General features: G+C 38.4%; 1 protein-coding gene across 5 annotated transcripts in view; it reads left to right on the forward strand.

Moving 5' to 3' along the window:
• Nucleotides 1-19910, forward strand: part of LOC149246111 (vesicle transport protein GOT1-like) — a 200654-nt gene that overhangs the window by 109317 nt on the left and 71427 nt on the right. For 3 of the 5 annotated variants that reach the window (XM_089455638.1, XM_089455637.1, XM_089455640.1), the window contains exon 2: nt 12643-12788. The exons of the other annotated variants lie outside the window; for them this stretch is intronic. In XM_089455638.1, the coding sequence (XP_089311764.1) occupies nt 12758-12788 (31 nt within the window). In that variant the 5' untranslated portion in view covers nt 12643-12757. The remainder of the gene's footprint in view (nt 1-12642; nt 12789-19910) is intronic. 5 annotated transcript variants of the gene reach the window in all.

The raw sequence follows: 19910 nt of genomic DNA on the forward strand, positions 1-19910 counted from the left end.
GATGTAAAGAAGAAAAATAAAATTATTGTAATTATTTGCTTCATGGGTTTCATGAGCAAGAGATTTTATTTTTAGTGAAGGCTCCCATTGAGAGCCCTTAGGAATATTGTCATCTAGTCATAAAAGTCTAAAAGAGTCATTGTCATGAAATGAAGTCATGTTACGCATTGTAAAGAGTCATACTTGTCTATGTAAAGGTCATCCTCCAAGATCATGTCACTAGTCCTCATCATGTCGGCCTACAATGAAGGGATGAATCTACAAGATGAAGTCGGGTTTCCTCCAAGAGATCATGTTGGCCTAAAGGTCATGAACAAACTAGAATATATACCCATACTCGGCCTCATTTGGAAACAACGAATTTGGTGAAGCAAGTTTAGAAAGAAGTGCAAAATAAATATCAGACGAAGCCTCCATATCAATGCAACAAAGAGGAAGGATAGTGAAGATAGTCAAGCATTGTTTTTGGGTTAGTTTGTCCTCCCACGTGCGAAGGTATTAGATCCAAAGGTATCTAGAGGAAGTCGAATGAGTTGCTGTCACTTTGAGGTGATCATTGTTTGGCTATAGAGCCTCTCTAGAAGCAGCCGAGTAAAGGTACAAGAGGTCTCTCTCTTGAGGAGACTATAGAGGAAGCAAAGATAATCTAGGGTTTTTGTGGTAGGGTTGCAAGCCTACAAGAAGAGATCGAGAATCAAAGGAAGCCGAGATCAAGAAGGGAAGAAGCTGAGAATAAGAAGGGAAAGGAAGCCGAGAATGAGAAGAGGAAAAGCAACGTTAAAGAGGAGGCTAGTGACTTGGTCTTGGGAGGACTCTAGAGTCAAGGGTCTTTGTCATGGTCTTGGTGTTCGTCAATTGAAGATCTATAAGAAGAATTTTGTTTGGGTTTTCCTCTCAAAGAGTGAGAGGTTTTGGCCTTGGCTCACAAGCCTACATACTGTGTCTCTTGTCTTCTATTGTTTATTTGGTAATTGTCTTGATGGAAAGAACACAATAATAACCTTAAGGAAGAGAAGATCATAATAAAAGAAGTAAAAGTCTATCACAAGCAATTATCTAGAAGAGAATCCTCCTAACTACTGATGCCCTAGATTTCTCAACATCCATGGGACTAGGATACAAGGATAAGCACCAAATCTGGCAAAGGAGACAAGAGTACATATCTATCCCACTCTTTTCACTGAATCCCCCCACCAACCATGCCCAAAAGTGTCCATGCTAAGTAAACAAAATTACTCAACTATACCAATGAATTGCCATATGTTTAAGGTCGAGAGGCCCACTTTCAAACATACGATCATAACAGATGGGCGAGGGACCACATGGCCAGCTTAGGTGGCAGAGATAGTGGCACATTGAGCTATCTGATGGCTGCTGGTTGCCAGTTGAGGGCCATCTAGGAGAAAAGTTTCTCCTATGAATACTACCTATGGGTGGTGGGTAACATCTGCCTCTAACTGGGACATGAGCTCTCAGAAGAGTGCACAAATGTACTTGAATGAGACGTCATGAGAACGCCAACAATCTCCTGGGACTGCAGAATTGTTACCTGCACATATGAACGACCAAACACACGGGGCAACATGTTTTCGTGGTGTCTTTTGATCACCCATGCTTAGTATTAGGTCATAAAATCAACGAGAAAATAAAATTTATTCTAAATGCAACTAATCTATCATGATAATATCATATGATGTTAGTTCTAATGATAAAATCAACATGCAATGCATCCTACCCTAACATGCATATGATACAATGTCAAGTGTAAAGGAAAGGGGTGATATGACTCAATTTGACCAGTGGTGGCCAAAGTTCATCATTCAGTTTGGAAATGTAATAATAATCTTCTCCTACCTTTCCATGAATCTTGACAGGCACAAGGTTTTTGTCTACCAAAACCACATCCCCAGCCTTGTATTCTTTCTTGGGCTTCCATTTCTTGCTTTTTTTGTGACTAGGCCTTCTAAGGATACAGACTTCTTGTGAAGGAAGAATGGGAGAAGGTTTTTCAGTCTCGGGCACCTTATAATAAGGGATTGGTCCAGGTTTCACCACATGGGTAGGGTACGTAGTTTCTTTATAAATAATGAAGATATTCCTATCAAACTGCAGAATGGTGACTTAAAATAAGTCCATTTGAAGTTGACCACCCAAAGTGGCACCCCATTTCCTTGATAATGACAACCCCATACATCAGAAATATCTATGACCACAACATCCATGAATAATGATATATCGACATTCATAGCCAAATAAACTTTGAGATCCTTTATGAGGCCCTCTACTTCAATTGGTTGAGAATTGAACCCACAACCGCCTTGTACCTACGAGTAATGTTAAGATTCAATTGCTTCATGACCTTTAATGGCATAATATTTGTGGAAGCCCTTGAATCTAACATGCAATTATGCAATAGGAGGTCATTAACAACTAAGGTGAGGAGGAACAGCTAATGTCTTGGGTTTAGATCGAGAAATTGGATATTTTGCAATGCTATGTGTATGTCTTCTTCTTCAAACCCAAGGGTTTTCTTGGCTTGCCAACACTGTCGTGGAAGTTTTGCAATCTCTTCAATGGAAGCTACACGGTCATTTTTCCTATAGCAGCCTCTATATCAACATAAAGCTCGACCTCTTTACCCTTATCCTTTTTTGTGGGTTCTCCCTTTTGAGGATTCCTTTTAGAATTGACTTTCTTTGGAGGATCCTTCTTAGGGGGCTCTTTGAGGAGAGGTTCTTTATGAGGGGTCTACTTAGGAAAAGATTCATTCTTGTTGGTTTCCTTGGAGGTTGTGGGGTTCTCATCATTGTTCTTTCGTGAATATTGGATCCCTTCAAATATTCCACTATCATCAACATTGAGGATTGGCTCATTTTTCTCTTCCTTAATAGTCACTTCACTAATGGGAGGATGAGTGTACGAACCACCTAGCAAATTGTTGAGGGCTTCGAATTGTACGATATTAGCCTACTCATTGATTTCTTCATCTTCACTCTCATCTTCATGACAGTGTTCATTGTCAGAGGATGATTCTTGTTCCACTATGTTTGTTGGAGCCAAAGTGTTGGGGACTTGAGATGAGCTTGGCTTGCCTTCATCATTTTGCTTCTTAGGGAAAGGCTTGCCTTTAGGAATATAATTTGATTTTTGGTCCCTTTCCAAGGTGGTGAGCTTGTTCATGTAGAGTCTATCTTGTGAGTTCATCTCCTCAGTTAGCTTATCGACTTTCTTAAGGAGCACTAAAAGGGTTTCTTCGGTTTGGTCCTTGGATTTTCCCTTTTTGACTTCAACCTTAGCTTTAGGATGTTCATCCACATCCATTTTGGAAATTCGTAGGTTTTGTTCAACTTCCATAACTAACTCTTTAGCCTTAGCCAAGGTCTTAGGTTTCTTATCCCTTAATGCATATGTCAGATGACCACCCACAACTTTAATGAATTTGTCAAGTATATTAGCATCAGGGGGTCTCAAATGGTCAGGGATATCCCTAACTACCCTATCAAATTTTTGGATAAACTCCTTGATGTCTTCCCTTCCCCTACTTATTTGGTAAAATTTTTCAATGTTGAAAGTCCCTTGAGCATCACACGACCATCTCCTTATGAAAATATCTTCAAATTGGTCAGAGTTTTCTATGCACCTTGGGGGAAGACTAAGGTACCATTCCCTTGCTTGTCCTTCAAAAGATAAGGCAAATAGCATCATGATCCTATCTTCGTCGAATACTAACCTAGGAGAAATGGCCCAATAGAATTTTTCAACATGGTCACGAAACTAATGGTAGCATAAACTTGGGTAACCAATTATTGTATTTCTTGGGTAGAAGCTCAGGATTGTCACTCAAATTCAAGGGTGCAAAGACACTAACTAAATGCCTTTTACTTCGTGACATTTTGGGTTGTTCTTGGTTTAGGTTAGTGCTAGAGTCTGTTGCCATCTTGGGGGTGGGATCATCGACTTTTTCAAACTCAGGGAGAAGGTTGGTTCTAACAGGTGATGGAGTTCGTTCTCCCCTTCTTGCAATGAGCCTAGTTAAAGGAGGAATGTCGGCACTTCAAGCAAACTAGGGGATTGGACAATGAATGGAGTCGTAAGAGGAATTGTTGAAATGCAGTTTATGAATCAATTCCTCAATGATTCACTAAGGAGGTAGACCCACTTGCTCCCCGACAACGATGCCAAAAATGTTACTGCTCAAACTAGCAGGGGTCCTAGGAGGGGATGCTATAGAGCAACTACTAGGTAAAGTGGCAACAACGGAGCGATATCCCAAGCTAAGGCTCCCTGCTCTTTACGGACTTTCACTAATGGAAGGAGTCTCGGTATGAAAGGAATCACTAGGAATAATAGATCAATGATGGGAAGAGATGTGATTCCTAAAGCCTATTCAAAACTTACAAGAGAGACTCAAATAATTGGATTGCTTGCTTTGAAAGTAAGGAGATTATTTATCTCTCTAAGAAGGGCTAAGAGGAATACCTAGACCTAGGGTTGGGGAATATTCCTTAATGCAATCTGATGGTGGAATCCCGAGATATTGCAAGCCCTAGCTCAAGGATCATTCCTCTCCATAGGTTGCTTTGGGTTAGTGTCCTCATTCGGATCTTTGCATTTGAATTACAAAAGAAAATTATTCCTTTGATCCTATTCTACTCCCTAACTTGGTCAAGCCCCTCTATTGTTGATCTGCTCCACACCCTTGACCTAGTTTGGGCCCGCTTGGGTTCTTTGTGGTCCCACAACTTTGTGACTCACATTCCACAAGGATTGCATAAAACCCATTCCTCCTATAGGATTCATAGGTCTAGGATACCTCTTGTTAAGGAATAATTCCCAACCCTAGGTCTAGGTATCCTCATAGCCCTTCTTAGAGAGCTAATCACCTTGCTTTCAAAGCAAGCCAACAAATTATTTGAGCCTCTCTTGTGAATAGGCTTTAGGAATCATCTCTCATCCCATCATTGATCTATTATTCCTAGTTATTCCTTTCATACTAGGACTCCTCCCGTCGGTGAAAGTCTGTAAAGAGCAGGGAGCGTTAGCTAAGGTGACAGTGGGCTATTGCTCCGTTGTTGCCACTTGACCTAGTAGTTGCTCTATAGGATCCCCTCTAGGACCCTTGCTAGTTTGAGTGGTAACATGTCCAATGAGACAAATATATGAAAATTATTCATGTAAGAAACCAAAGTCAAATCAATCTTACAAAAGCCAAATGTTTAAAGAAAGGGAAAATGTCAGATTCAAAAATCGAAGCCCAATTGGTTGAGAAAGCATTGTTTTCGTATTCAATTGAGCATAGCTAAATGGTTAAAGGAAGGGAAAAAGTCACATTCAAAAGTCAAAGTCCAATTGTTTGAGAAAGCATCATTTGCATATTCAATTGAGCTATATCATCAATCTGTCACTATTGAAGATATCTTTGCATTAACAAATCAATTGAAGCATTTGTTGAAGATATTTGTGAACAACGTGTGATGGAAGTTGAATGTTTTAACCCCAATTCTAAGAGCAACAAAGAGAATTATATAGGTGAATCTTATTGTCATCCTAATTGTGGTATTCTTTACTCTAGTATGACACATAATCAACATCCACATAGGTATCAATATGCTTACACTATGAAGGCTAGCACCCTTGTCAATAATGATGTACATGGATTCATAATGTGAGAACCTTTTTTAGAAGGCTTATCCTAAAATAAATCCAATTAAGGCGGGCCTTGGTTGTATTGATGTGTTTGTGATGTATCAATATAGTTTTAAGTTTCAATGATCTTTTTGTTGTTTTTACTGGTATGCATAGAGTACAAAGCATCTCCATAGGGTGTAATTTATGCCATACATACATTGATGTTATGTAACAATTATTTATGAATGACTATAACTATTAGTTGTGTCTATATAAAGAGGCATACACTACATAATACAAATATATAGCCTCTATTGTTGAATCATTGTTCATTCATCAATTTCTCATTAATATATTTTATATTTGACTTTCAATATGTAACTCTTTCCCTAAGGAAAATCTCTTCTACATAACTCATTCCCTAAGGAAGAACTCTTGCACTACTCCTTTTAGGTGTGAGTTTTTGTAGCATCGGATGGTGTTCTAGTCTCGAGGCTTTGGGGAGAGGCTAAAACATAGGAGTTATCTAAAACCCAAAAATCTTTGGTGGAAATTCCACCTAGAGATGACTCAATTAAATTAATTGACCATAATTAAAAATTTCCTAAGTTCAACTTAGGAAAAATGGTTAATTAATAGGAATTAATTGAGAAATGTGTGAATTATCTAGAAACCCACGTGGATTGACTTAGAAATAATCTCAACCATTGATTAAGATTTAATCTTGGTTGTTGGAGTCCCAACTGGAGATTATAAGAAGAGGTCGATGGGTAAAGGGAGAACATACATTGCAAATACTCAGTGATCTAGACAGTTCGATACTCCAGTGCAGGTGATCAGCAGGAGAGATTGAGTTAGAGATTGAGTAGCAAGTGTTAGAGGGGAGAGACAATGATCCAGAGGAAGATTTCTAGGGAGAGACAGTGATCCGGAGGAAGATATTGAGTTTCGAAGTGGCAACAACAAGTGACAGAAATATTCCATGATGAAGCTAGCCCATAACAACCGCAAGGGTCGCTCAATTTTTTTCTGATGAGTCACATTTAGGGTCACGTAGGTTTTCCCAGTACAACCGTGAGGATTGTGCAGGTTTTCCTAGCACAACCGCGTAGATCGACAGAAGTAGAATTGGCCTATGCAAGAGTTGGATGACCAATTTTTAGAGGGAGATAGAGGTTGGGTTTGTTTGAGGAGGGAGATAATTTTTGTCAGATTCTTGCTAATTGGATAGCCATTTGAGCTTCCAAAGATTCTACTCATAATTCACTGCTGCATGGTAAAATAAACCTGGTTTTCCCACATTGGGTTTTTCGAAGGACATTTGTCCAAAAATAATGGTGTCAATATTTTTTGTGTTTGCTAGCATTTCTCAATTCCTATTTTTTCTTCTGCAGTTAATTTTTATGGTGATGAAATTGCAGTGTGAATATTTTGTTATTTTGCTGTAAACAAAATAAACTGCATAATTAATTTATCAGGTAGAAGAATATTTCCAGTTGCTGCATTTCAAGGAACTTTCACATTAGGAAGACTAAACAACATTTTCAATAGAATAATTACATTGGGGAATCATACTTTTCAGTGGGCTATATACCAAACAAATGTCATTTTCCTTATTCACTTTTCTCTACTTTTTATGAGTGGCGATGGTCATGCCATGAATGTTGAGTGAACTAGGGCCATATTTGGCTTCTATGGTATGGGTAATGGTGATGATTGTCAAGTGGTGTTCATTGCTTGTTTCCTTGACTCCTTTCCTACACGGGATTTTATTGTTGGGCATGTTTCATCCCCTCATGTGAGATTCTTAGGACGAAATATGATCACTAGTCACTCTCTAGTGTTTGAATAGATTGCATTGCATGTTAACTAATTTGTTTTTCTCTATCCTACATTAATACCATTTGTGAGATAAAGGTTGGTTTTGAGGCATTACCAAAATCTTTGCCAATATAGAAGTAGGATTTGTGGCACAAGCCCCTAACTTGATGTGCAAGCATCCTCCCTCCCTTTAGTACCGTTATTAGTATTACACATTGTTTTTGTGTTGTACCTTGTTAGCCCTCTGATATGTGATTGCTATATACGTGATGTCTATAGTTGACAGCTATCTTCCTATAGGGCATATACCTGTGATAGAATTTTGTTCCACATAAATATTCTTCTTCCTTCTATAAATATATATGCTTTTGAAGATATGGTGGGGAGATGTTAGGGCAACCAAATCATAACATTGCCAATGCCAAGACTAAGAATTTCCACTAAATAGTCAATTATTTCTCGACATTTATTTATAGGTTTTAGCCATTCCTGGAGATTGAGATCCCAACTAAACACTCACAAAGCTTTTGATTGAATATAGATTTAGAGTTGAGACTATCTCTTTTCAGCTGAAAGGGAAGATCAACCAAACTATCCCCTTAGAAGAAGTAGCAAATTATTTTAACTTTACAATCGCAATGACCAGATAAGGTAAGATAAGATAATTTTAATAATGTCTGACAAAAGACCATAGAAGAACGTCAAAGGGACTAATAAAGTTCATCCAGTGTTAGTACAAAGGAGGAGCAGTGTTGCACGAAGCGCCCCGGCCCCCCCCGGTTCCAAGCCCCGAAGCGCGTCCCGTACGGAAGCGCCTAGGAAGCTTCGTCGGAAGCGGCGCTTCGGCTTTTTTAGCCGCTTCCTGGAATTTCCGAAGCGCCGGACGGAAGCGCCGCTTCCATGCCTCCGAAGCGCGCTTCGTACGGCGCTTCGGGCCTCAGAAGCGCGGCGCTTCGGAGGAGGAAGCGCACGCTTCACGCACGCTTCCGTACGCTTCGGGCAAACAGGGCGCGCGCAAGGGAAAAAGACACTCTTTTTTTAATTTTTTTTTTAAGTTATGTTAACTTAGCATTAAGGGGGTGGGTTAGGGTGAGGTTAGAGTGAGGTTAAGGTGAGGATTCGAGGAATGAAAAGAATAATGCCCTCATTCATTCCTCATTTTTTCACTTTGAGTTTATGAGAGTTGGAGAAGAGAAGAGAGGAGAGGAGAAGAGAAGAAAGGAAAGGAGAAGAGAAGAGAGGAGAGCTTGGAGGAGTGAAGAAGGAGGAGCTAGGAGAAGGAGGAGGAGCTTGGAGGACTTCATCTACAAGAGCTAAAGAGGTAAGTTCAAACCCCAAACTCCCTTATTTTTTTGACAATTTTTTTGTATTTTTCTCCTCCCTCTCCTACTCTTTCCCATTGTTTCTACTTGCTCCTTTATTTACAGGTTGTCCATCACCTATATCCATATTCCAAGATGGTGTTCTTTTGGCTTCTATGTGTCATTCCACTCTTGGTTTTAATGATGGCAAAGGTGAATAGGAATAGAAGGGAAGAAACAGAAGAGGACAGTGGTGATGGTCCCAATATGAGTGACCCAATGTATGATGAGGAGGAAGGGGACACTGAAACACAAGATGGGAAAGCTACATCAACACCCTTGTGGAACTATGTGACCAAACTTGCTGGGGGAAAGGGTGGTGGATCTTACAAATTTGTGTGCCCTCATGGTTGTCATGGAGGAAAACCATATTGTGGTTCATATACCCGTCTGAGGAGGCATCTTTGTGGGGTGCTGGATAGTGATGAAAAAAAGGGTCCTGTGGGGGTACAAATTTGCCCAAACATTTCAACTGAAGAAAGAAGAAAATACATCCAAATAGAGATGGCTGCACAACAAAAAAACAAGAAACAAAAAACTCATTCTGAATCAAGTGCAACCTCTAAATTTGGTAGTTGCTCATCTCCTCATGGTACTTCTGCAAGCTCTGGAGGTAGAAGAACAATAGGGGATTTCCTTAATGTTGCTGGGAGGGATGATGTGGATGGAAAGATAGTCCGTTTTCTTTGTGCTTGCGGTGTACCATTCAATGTGCTTCGCTCTCCCTATTGGCATGAAATGGTAAAGGCCATCAATGAAGCCCCAAAAGGATACAAGGCCCCCAACTATGAGAAAGCTAGAACAGTGTTATTAGAAAGAGAAAAAGCTAAGGTTCAAAGAGCTTTGACACGTTTTACAAATGAGTGGGTAGATTCTGGGGTATCCATTGTATCAGATGGGTGGACAAATATTAGAAACCAACATTTGATAAATGTTCTTGGTGTTTCTTCTAGTGGTGCAATATTTATTGCATGTCATGACTCCTCCTCCATCACTGCATCTGCACAAAACATTGCAGATCTCCTATTGAAATCAATCAAAGATGTTGGTCCAAATAATGTGGTTCAAGTAATCACAGATAATGCAACAAATTGTAAGGCAGCAGGAAAAATTATTGAGCATACTCATCCACACATCTTTTGGTCTGGGTGCCTGGTTCACACATTGAACCTTTTGATGCATGATATTGTGAAACACAAAGAATGTGGGTGGATTGCTGAGGTTTAAAGGAGAGGGAAGCAGCTCATTAAATTCATCACAAGGCATACAAGGGTAAACTACTTCTATGGCACTTACTCCAAGTTGCAATTGCTTAAAATTGCAAAGACAAGATTTGCTAGTTATTACCTCACCTTTAGGCGGCTAGTGAAGGTGAGACAAGCTTTAACTAATCTGGTGTGTGCTGAAACATGGGATGAAATTAACACTGACATAGATGGTGCTAATGCAGTCAAGGACACTGTTCTTGACAGTTACTTTTGGGGACAGGTTAAATATGTTTTGCAATTCACCAAACCAATTTATTACATGATCAAGTTTGCAGATTCAGATCAACCAGTAATTGGGGAGGTGTATGAGCAAATGGATAGCATGTTGGGGCAGGTTAAAGACATTGTTGAGCCTAGAGATACCACCTTGTACAATTATATTCGTGTAGAGGTGGAAAACCGATGGGAAATGCTAAATGTTCCATTGCATGCATTAGCATATGTTTTGACATCTAAATACTATCATCCATCATGGCTTTCAACACCAGCACCTGGGGGGGAAGCAGGAGAAAACCACACCAAGATCAAGAGGTTCACAAAAAATATATGGCTGCATTGAGTAAATTAATCCCTGATGAGGAGGAGGCTGCATTGGTACGGAGACAGGTGAGCAACTATACGCTCAACACTGGTCCATTTGGGAGCATGCATGCAATTAAAGATCGAGAGACTTTTTCTGCTCTTGAGTGGTGGAACATGCATGGAGGGGGTACTCCACTTCTATAGAGTTTGGCATTGCGGGTGCTATCACAGGTGGTAAACACTTCTTCTGCAGAGAGGTGTTGGAGCTCTTATTCTTTCATCCATAGTGTTAAAAGGAACAGGTTGAATTTAGACCGGGCAAAGAGCTTGGTTTATGTTCATTACAACTTGCGATTGTTGTCCCATTACTGTGAAGATGCAAAGTGTAATAAAGACTTGTTGATTTGGGACAAGAATCCAGAGGAGCCCAATTTGGAGGATGGAGTGTTGCGATTAGAGCAATTAGAGGATGCTCTTATTCAGGTATGTCCATTGTGGTATGAATTTTCCAATTTTCCCTTATAAAGCATTTCTCTAATTCATGTTTTTAATTTTTTTGTTAACTAGTGTGTTTTTTTTGCATGAATTTTTTGAGCGATTCCAGGATGATGATGACTGTGTTGATATGCCACCCCCACCCCCATTTGGTCCCTTGGTTCCTAGGTTCCATGGTTCAACACCAACAGTAGGGGGTTCTTCTTCATCAGTTTCAGTGCCATGACTTCCACAGGCACCATCTTCTTCATTGCCACCACGTGGAGGCCCGCCACCACGTTCTATTCGTGGTGGAAGGAGGAGAGATTAGTATATATATTCACAATCTACTACTTTTTGTCATAGATTACTCATTAGACTTGTAGACTTGTGAATTTGAATTTTGAACCTTTTTGGCTTGGCGGTGACCAAGTGACATATTTAGTAAACATTATTATTTGAATTTTGGACATGACAAATGTTGACAGTTGCTCACTTGCTAGATAAATCATAATATGCTCTATGTTTTATGTTTTATAATATGCTTAAATGTTTTATGTTTTATAATATGCTTAAAAATTTGATGTATGTTTGTAATAGCTAGAATATAGATGATTGTTGTACATACTAGTAACTACAATGGAATCATGGATGCCATATCTATCTTGATTTATGCAAAAATATGCATGTTTTCATGTCTTCTACAATTAATTTGGTATTTGGGATGTTTGTTTTGAGTATAAATGCAAAAAAATATAAATATATATATATATATATATAGCAGACGCTTCCGCGGACGCTTCGCTTCCTAGATTTTTGGAAAATGACGCTTCGGCGTCCCCGCTTCCAAAAAACGCTTCCGCTTCACTCCCGCTTCGTGCAACATTGAGGAGGAGTACCAAGGCATCTCCTAGAACAATGATAAAGCAGAAAGATAATAATATCTAAGATCAATGCCACGGCATCGTATTTGAAGAAACGAAGCTGATAGAAGCCACACCATTGCATTGATTGAAGAAGTAAAGGAAGTCAATTTGATCCACACCATTACCTCTGGCACCTTATTTTGTATTGCCATTGGTTTTAAACCAATGTTGCAAATATTTTTTCAGGGAATATACTGCCAAGGTTCTGGAAAGAAACTTATCAGAAATATTGTGGAAGATATCAGAAAATATTGGCAAGCATAAACTTGGACCTGAAAAGGTAAGAAAACTTGAAAATATTGGCAACCTCAAAAACTTGGAAATATTGGGAGAAATCAGGGATATTTTCAACATCAGGTTAAGCACTCTTTTCTACTTTTCTATGTAACTTTTTAAATCCCATTGGGTTTCTAATATTTTGTGGGTCAGTCTGTCATCAGTTTAAATGTGGTTTGCAATCCAATAAAACAAGGGCTAGTATTATCTTTGTAATTTTCTAGTGTGAGGGTGTGTGGAGTATATATAAAGTCTTCATTCAGTTCAAAAATGAAAATATAAATGTTCATTCTGCTGGCACAGATTTCAGCGCAAAACTACGAAAGCTTGAATTAATGCTTTCTATGTTATTCTTTTGTCATGTAGGATTCCCTATAGGTCAAGACATTTGTGAACAATATTGTGGAGTTCATTAAGTGCAATTTGCTTGGCGATATCAGTTAGTTGCCGGGGAGGTTGTGATCAATTTGAACTCAGCACCATGCTTTCCTTTGAGATGAATGATCGCAAAAGTAAGCATATTTTCTCCATGCTCCTATGCATTGCGAGACTGTATTTTATCTTCTCCTATGCTCACATGCATTGGTAAACTGTATTTTATAAAGTTTCTTTCATTGAGGTGTTACGGTGTTGTTGCTTATCGCAGGTTACAGCATTTTCTACAGATAAGAAACTTTGTATGCCATAATCAACCCAATTTATTTGTGGAAATACTTTGAGCTAAAATATGAGAATAGGTGGTTTTTGTATTTTATTGCATCATAATTTAAATATTGTGATGCATTCCAGTTATTTTCTTTTGCAAATTAACTGTATTGGGTCCTGGAGAAACATAGCTTCCTTCTGAATTAAGTTCCAAGTAACTATATGGAGAACATCCTCTATGCAGTTATATCTACGCCAAAGGCCTTGTTGAAAGGGGGAACATTTCTTTAAAATTTTTCATTAGACTGGTCTCTATATATTGCATCCAGTTTACACATTTCCCATCTGTCGTGATTGTGCAGGTGTTCCTCCTTAAGGTAAAAATCCCAAATATGTATCCATCAACACATCTCTCCATCTCTGTTTCCTGGGATTTCCCTTGCTCCTTGCCTATTTTCTAGTGCTGGTTCACAGGGGAAGGGTGATGGCAAGGGAAACTTCCTGTATCCCTTGACTGAACACTGAGTTTTAGGGTTCTAGTAAGGCATTTCTGATTCCATTGTCCACTAAGACCCTAGTCACTGGCATTCTCATCAGTCAACACGGCTATCACAGCTGCTGCTTTAACTTGGGAGTAAAAGGTCTCCAAGTCAAACCAGTAGATTATCGTGGCCACTGTTATGAGATCCATTCGTTCCTTCTCCCAATGATTAAAGAGACATCGTCATGCATCATAACAAGAGCATATGCCCCTTTGGATGCTTTTGTGCAAGCTCCAGCTGCTTCTTGCTTAGATCCGTGGCGATCACTGGATAGTATTGCTGTGCATTCCACTCTCTTGTAATTTTATTACTTATTGGTTATACATGTTTGTAGTGGACACGAACTCTATAGTTTCATATGAAGTTGGACAGTTAATAGATATGAAAAGCGCAACAAAATGGAACGAATGAAAAGGTTAAGAGAGATTATGGAAAGCGATGCTTGGCCTTTGTCAGCACCCACATCCCAAGCCAGTTGATGATTGGCACTGAGAGATACAATAGGGAAAACTGGGAAGGAGGATAAGTATGTGTGCTCTCTAAATACCTATTTGCTTGTTTATCATACAACCCTGCCATATTCTTATCTGTACTCGCTCACATGCAGTTACAGGTTAACCTTCCTTGTGTGTAAAATTGTAAAACCTGTTCTAACTTCAATCCAGTGAACATAAAAAGGACTTTAATTATCTGTTGATACCAGCACATAAATTAATTAATTTCTAGAATTCTAGATAAAGCATTATTCAGGTAAACAGGGAATTCCATACAGGACAAATGCCTTCAGAAACCACTTACACAACCAGATCAAAAATCATAATGCTAGCATTTTTACGTGGCTAAAACACTATAAGAGGGAAGCAGTCCATGGCCCCAGTCCCCCATCCAACATGGCCACTTGAGGCAATTTTATTAAGGCAAACACAATTTTTTTACATAAGAGAGTTCTCACAATTGATCATCAACCATGAACTTGCATGCTCTTTAAATAAAGATCATGGACCAATCGGGTGTTAAGCGACAAATCAAGCCATTAGTATTGAGGAGAATACGAGTCATTAGATCACTCTATGTCCTGAACATATTTCCTAACATCCCCTCTTAAGAAAAACTTGGGATAACATTGAAATATTTACAAATGTGACACAATAGGAGGCATTAGAGCCTATCCCCCCTTAATTACAACTTCTTGAACTCCCAACATAGATCAAAGTTTAGAAAACTTCCCTTTTGTAAGAGATTTTGTGAAAATGTTTGCAACTTGATCATCTGTAGGGAAAAATAACACTTCAATAACTCAAACATGAATGAGATTTTTGATGAAGCGCATTTGTAGCTCAATGTGTTTGCTGCGTTGATGCTAAACTGGATTTTTGATGAGCTTGATGGCACTCTGGTCGTTGCACTAGAGGTGTGTTGGATGTTGTTGTTGAAATCCAAACTCTGAAAGGATTTGTCAAAGCCACAAGACTTCTTGACTTGCATTATCATTGCTCGTTACTTTGCTTCTGCTAAAGAAATACCAATAGCTTGTTGCATTTTACAAGCCCATGTAACATACCTCAAATTTACCTTATCAATTTTTTTTTTATTTTTTATATATATATAACTTTAAATGCCGGTGAGTAGATTTATTTATGATTTGCAATTTTCCACAACTTTCTCTTGCATAATGGACTTTATATATATATATATATATATATTCCTTGTGGAACTTAGCCGAAGATAGTTTTCCTACTTAGCTCATAGTTTCAGTACAACATTATTCAGAATAAGAGAAACCCCCTCCCCCCCTTTCTTTTACATTACATGCAAGACTACTTTCTTAGAGATAAATATAAGAGAACTTAAGATTTTTCAGGCAAGTAACCTTTTACTCTATAAGACTTTTAGAGTCATCCCTATCTATCACCGAGCAACCAAAACAATTTTTGCAACTCAAGCTCTCAACAACACATAATCAGATAACTCAAACATATATGTATTTTCGAAAATATAATAAGAGCTACCACACTCCTCCCAACCATTGAAATACTGTCAGCAATTGGCCCCAAGCTCCAGACTCCATTCCTGTCAAAAACAAACCAATAATCTTTCATAGTTTTACCTCCTCAAGCCCTAGCAATGTCCTACTAAATCTGGGCTGAAATCTTTATCTATGCAGGTACAGTCTTTCTCCCTCACTAGAACTTCTCAGATTGTTTTTCTTTCCTGCAACCTTAATTTCTGAATCATCTTGGTTCTCCCATGACCTTTCTCTCCCATCATGATTATTTCTTTTCTTTTTTTGTGTCAACCGTCTTCTCTTAGACTATAGTTGATTTTTAACTGTTTCTTGACAGCTGGGAGCCTAACTACTCATGTGGTGGCTCCTCTTATACTTTCAGAATAGCTATAAGTAAAAATAACAATATTTCATTATAGCTATAAATATTTACATTATCATAAAAATGTTCAACTTTACTTTTTGCCTCATGGCCATCATCCATACTTACGAAAATAAAATCATAAAACTTTGATAAGAATTAATTATCAAGGGCACTACATTTCCCCTCCTCTTAAGGGAACACCATCCTCGGTGTTTCCCTGTAGTCATTCTTCCTAAAACAGCGTAGGGAATGCCTCTTTCATTTCCTCCTCCATTTCCCAGGTGGCCCTTTCAGGCCCAAAGTGCTTCCATTGCAGTTTAACCTAGGTGATGGCTTGATTCCAAAGTATTAAGATTTGCAGAGGCTCGACTTGGAATTTGCCTTTCGGTTCGACCTGTACAACATTCCAATCAATAACATGAGTTGGATCATGAATATACTTTTCCAAAAGACTCAAGAAACACATTAAATATATTGTGAGCCTTAATGTGGGTTGGTAATGCTAGTTGGTAGGCTACCAACCCTACTCTTGCTAGTGTTTCAAAATGGTCCACAAAATTATGGTGCTAACTTAGCACAATTTCCTAGTTTTATGGTACTCTTCTTTGGTCTAACTTTAATGTATCGATGTTCCCCTACTTGGAATTCTCTATGTCTCCTTTTTAAATTTGCATAATTCTTTTGCCTGTCCTAGGCCGCCTCTAAATTCTGTTTTACATTTTTCACAATTTGTTCCATCTCTTGTAAAAGATCCAGTCGCAAGACAAGTTTGTCTGTAAGCTGCCTCCAACTCAAGGGAGTATGACACTCGTCCATACAAAACTTCAAAAGGGATTTATTTTGAGGGATGCCTGATAACTATTGTTATAGGCAAAATCTACTAGATGCAAATAATCTTTCAACTTTGTGGTTGATCCATAACATGTATATGCAACATGTCCTCAAGTATCTGATTGGTCCTTTCAATTTTCCGATAAGTTTGCGGATGATATCTAGTGCTGAAGTTCAACTGTGTGCCTATCCTTGCAAATAATGCTTTCCAAAAATTGGAAGTGAATTTCGTGCCCTTGTTATATATAACAGTTTTCGGTATTCCATGTAATCTAAAAAATTTCTTCATAAAAAATTCTGCCACATGAATAGCTTTATAAGTTGATTGGACATGTATAAAATAAGCAGATTTTGTTAATTTATCTACTACAACTGTAATCAAGTCATGTTGCCTTTTAGTTCTAGGTAATCTAGTGATACAATCTAAGAAATTATTTCGCATTTCCATTCCGGTATAGGTAAAGGAACCAACAATCCAGCAAGATGCTGATGTTCTACCTTTACCTTTTGGCATTCCTGGCATTTTGTCAAATACACAACTACCACTTTTTTTCTTTCCAGGGAAAAATAATTCTTTACGGAGTGCTGAAATATTTTTTTTGATAACTTGGGTGAGCCAAAAGGCCTTTTATAGTGTTCGTCAAGAATTCACTGTTTTAGCCTGTTACCAACTGAAAGTGGGTGACCCCATAGGAAATTTTTTCTCCTACATGTGTCTTTCGCCGACAACCAACACCCCTTGATAGCCACCAGTGTAGCCAATGTGTTGTGCCACTTGATGTCTGCTCCCTGAGCCAGTCATATGTCCCCTCGCCCATCTGTCGAGAGCATATTTTGAAGGTGGGGAATCCAATCCTAAAGATATGTTATTTATTGTGCAATCAGGTGCTTATGCTTGCTTTTCCTTGGGCACTTTGGGCATAGATATTTGGGTGACTTGGAAGAAGGAAGGGTTTTGACCATAGTTTTGTTCCCTCACCTTAGATGTGTTGATTTCTGGTAGCATCGGATGTGCCCTAAGTCTCAAATTTTGCAGGGAGGCTTAAACACATGCATTCTCCAATACCCAAAAATCGTTTTGGGTAATTCCACTCGGAGACAGTTTTATTAAATAATTAATTATTTTTAATGGGACATGTTGACCACTACGTGTCAACTTCCCATAGCAGTGCACCCCCTTTTCTTCGCAAAAGGGATAACGCTTGATTGACGTGTCCGTGCCATTCGACAGTCATCGTCGACTTGATCAATTTATGTTGTAAACCCAGTCTGCATGTGTGAATTGTAAATAATCTTAGTAGAGTTGAGTCATGTATGTAAATTGCCTAGGTGGACCTAATTTTCTAGTGATAATCTACGTTCTGGAAAGTTTTTTGTCTCACCTAGCCATGATCGGCAGAGTTTTCCTTCAGCCTAACCCCAAAGCCGGAATGAATTTTGTCATTAGAATCTTAGAGGAATCCTAGTGTGTTGATCTGCTAGATTATATTTGGTCGCAGCACTGGGTGGTCGGTCTATGAGGGTCTAAGTCAAATGGGTTTTCCCCTTTCAGATGTAAAATTGTAAAAGTCATGATGTAAAGTGTCTTGAGGGTTAGAAAATGTTTTAATCCCCTCATAAGTCCTAAGTCCTAGGTCCTAGGTGATTTTTCCAAAGGCTAAGTTCGAGGATCCAAAAATAAAAATTAAAAAATTAAAAAAATTAATTAATTAAAAAATAGATAAAAATAATAATAAAATTTAAAAATTTAAAAAATAATTAAAAAATAAAAAAATAAAAAAAATAAAATTTAAAAAATAAATAAAAATAATTAAAAAATAATAAAAAATAATAATAAGTCAAATTTTTGAGTAAATAAATGCAGAATTTTAATTTTTTAATATATTAAAATGCATTTAAAAATTCGACGGATGAGATTAAAAGAAATCTTGATCCTCATCGACGGTCGAGATCATTTTGACATGGATCACTTGAACTAGCCGTTGGGAATTTTTCCTTTAAATAGGGTGCTAGGGGTCATTTGAGATCAGATTGGATCTGAGAGTCTGGTGCTAAAGAAAGCTCTCTTGTAGTCATTTTTTGTGCAATAAAGAAAGACTTTGGGGTTAAAAATCTTGCTGGTGTTACTCTTCTGAAAGTGTTGTAAGATGATTTATTTTTCTGCATAATTTTATTTTCAGCCATTGATTTTAGCTTGATGAAGATTGATTTAGGCACAGGTATCTTGTCTGATTTTTGGGCTTTGAATGATGGTTTAGATTCTGAAATATAATGGCAGGTATCTCCATTTGATCTGGATTTCACTATTGTTTCTCCCTCTATGTTGATGGTTGATTTTAAGCTGTGCAGGAAATTTTAGTTTTGAGTTTACCGGGCGTTAGGGAAAGTTCTCGGCTGAACCAGCCAACTCCCGGATTGTGTTTTCTGCAAGAGCCCGGCTAGTTTTCGATCTCGGGCTTATCATCTGAATTTTTTTTATGAATGCATGCAAGGTTTTCTGAAGCATCTCACATTAAATTAAAATTATGAAAATATTTGTGGCATAACGAGAAATCTGGCTATTTTAGAGCCTGCAAGTTGTAAATACTGTAATTGTTTAGCTGATCTAGGGTTTTAGTTTCATTTTCTGCACATATTATTTTTGGGTGTTTTTCCATTACAGGTTGCAGGGTTTTCTGAAGATTTCCGAGGGTTTGATCAAAGTTATTTTGCTGCTCGGGGTTTATTTTTGTTACAGGAAAAAATATTTTTTTTGGGCAGGCTGGATTGCTGCCATACCTCTGCTCCCTGCGTTCAATCTACAAGATACATCCCATCCCACGCTGCTGCCACTCCAAAAGCTGAATTTACGCTGCTCCATTCCAGTTATATGCTCCACGCACCTACAAACAAGCATTCAGCTCTCCTATCTTCATCGTTTCCGCCTCTAACCTGCAACAGAAACCGCACCTCCTCCGCAGCATACAAAATCCGTCGTTCATCCCCTTCAAGTTGCAAACGCAATCTGCCATTGCTGCCAGATCTGCGTGGTTCCTGCGTCAAACAAATTTTCATATCCCTTACCCTGCCCGCGTCTAGACTCCTTGCTCCTTTACGCCGCCAGATTCCCTTACGCCTGCACACGTTGAAAACACCACAGCAAAAAAAAAAAAAAAAAAAAAAAAAAAATTCAATATGCGTTGCTAAAGTTTAGCGTAGGTTTTGTTTTTGTTATGATATATATTTTTTTATTTTTATTTTTTTTTTG

The sequence above is a fragment of the Pinus tabuliformis genome, chromosome 7 (assembly GCF_031772625.1).
Source record: "Pinus tabuliformis cultivar Carrire ecotype Pingquan chromosome 7, CPIR1, whole genome shotgun sequence".
In the NCBI taxonomy this organism is placed as follows: domain Eukaryota; kingdom Viridiplantae; phylum Streptophyta; class Pinopsida; order Pinales; family Pinaceae; genus Pinus; species Pinus tabuliformis.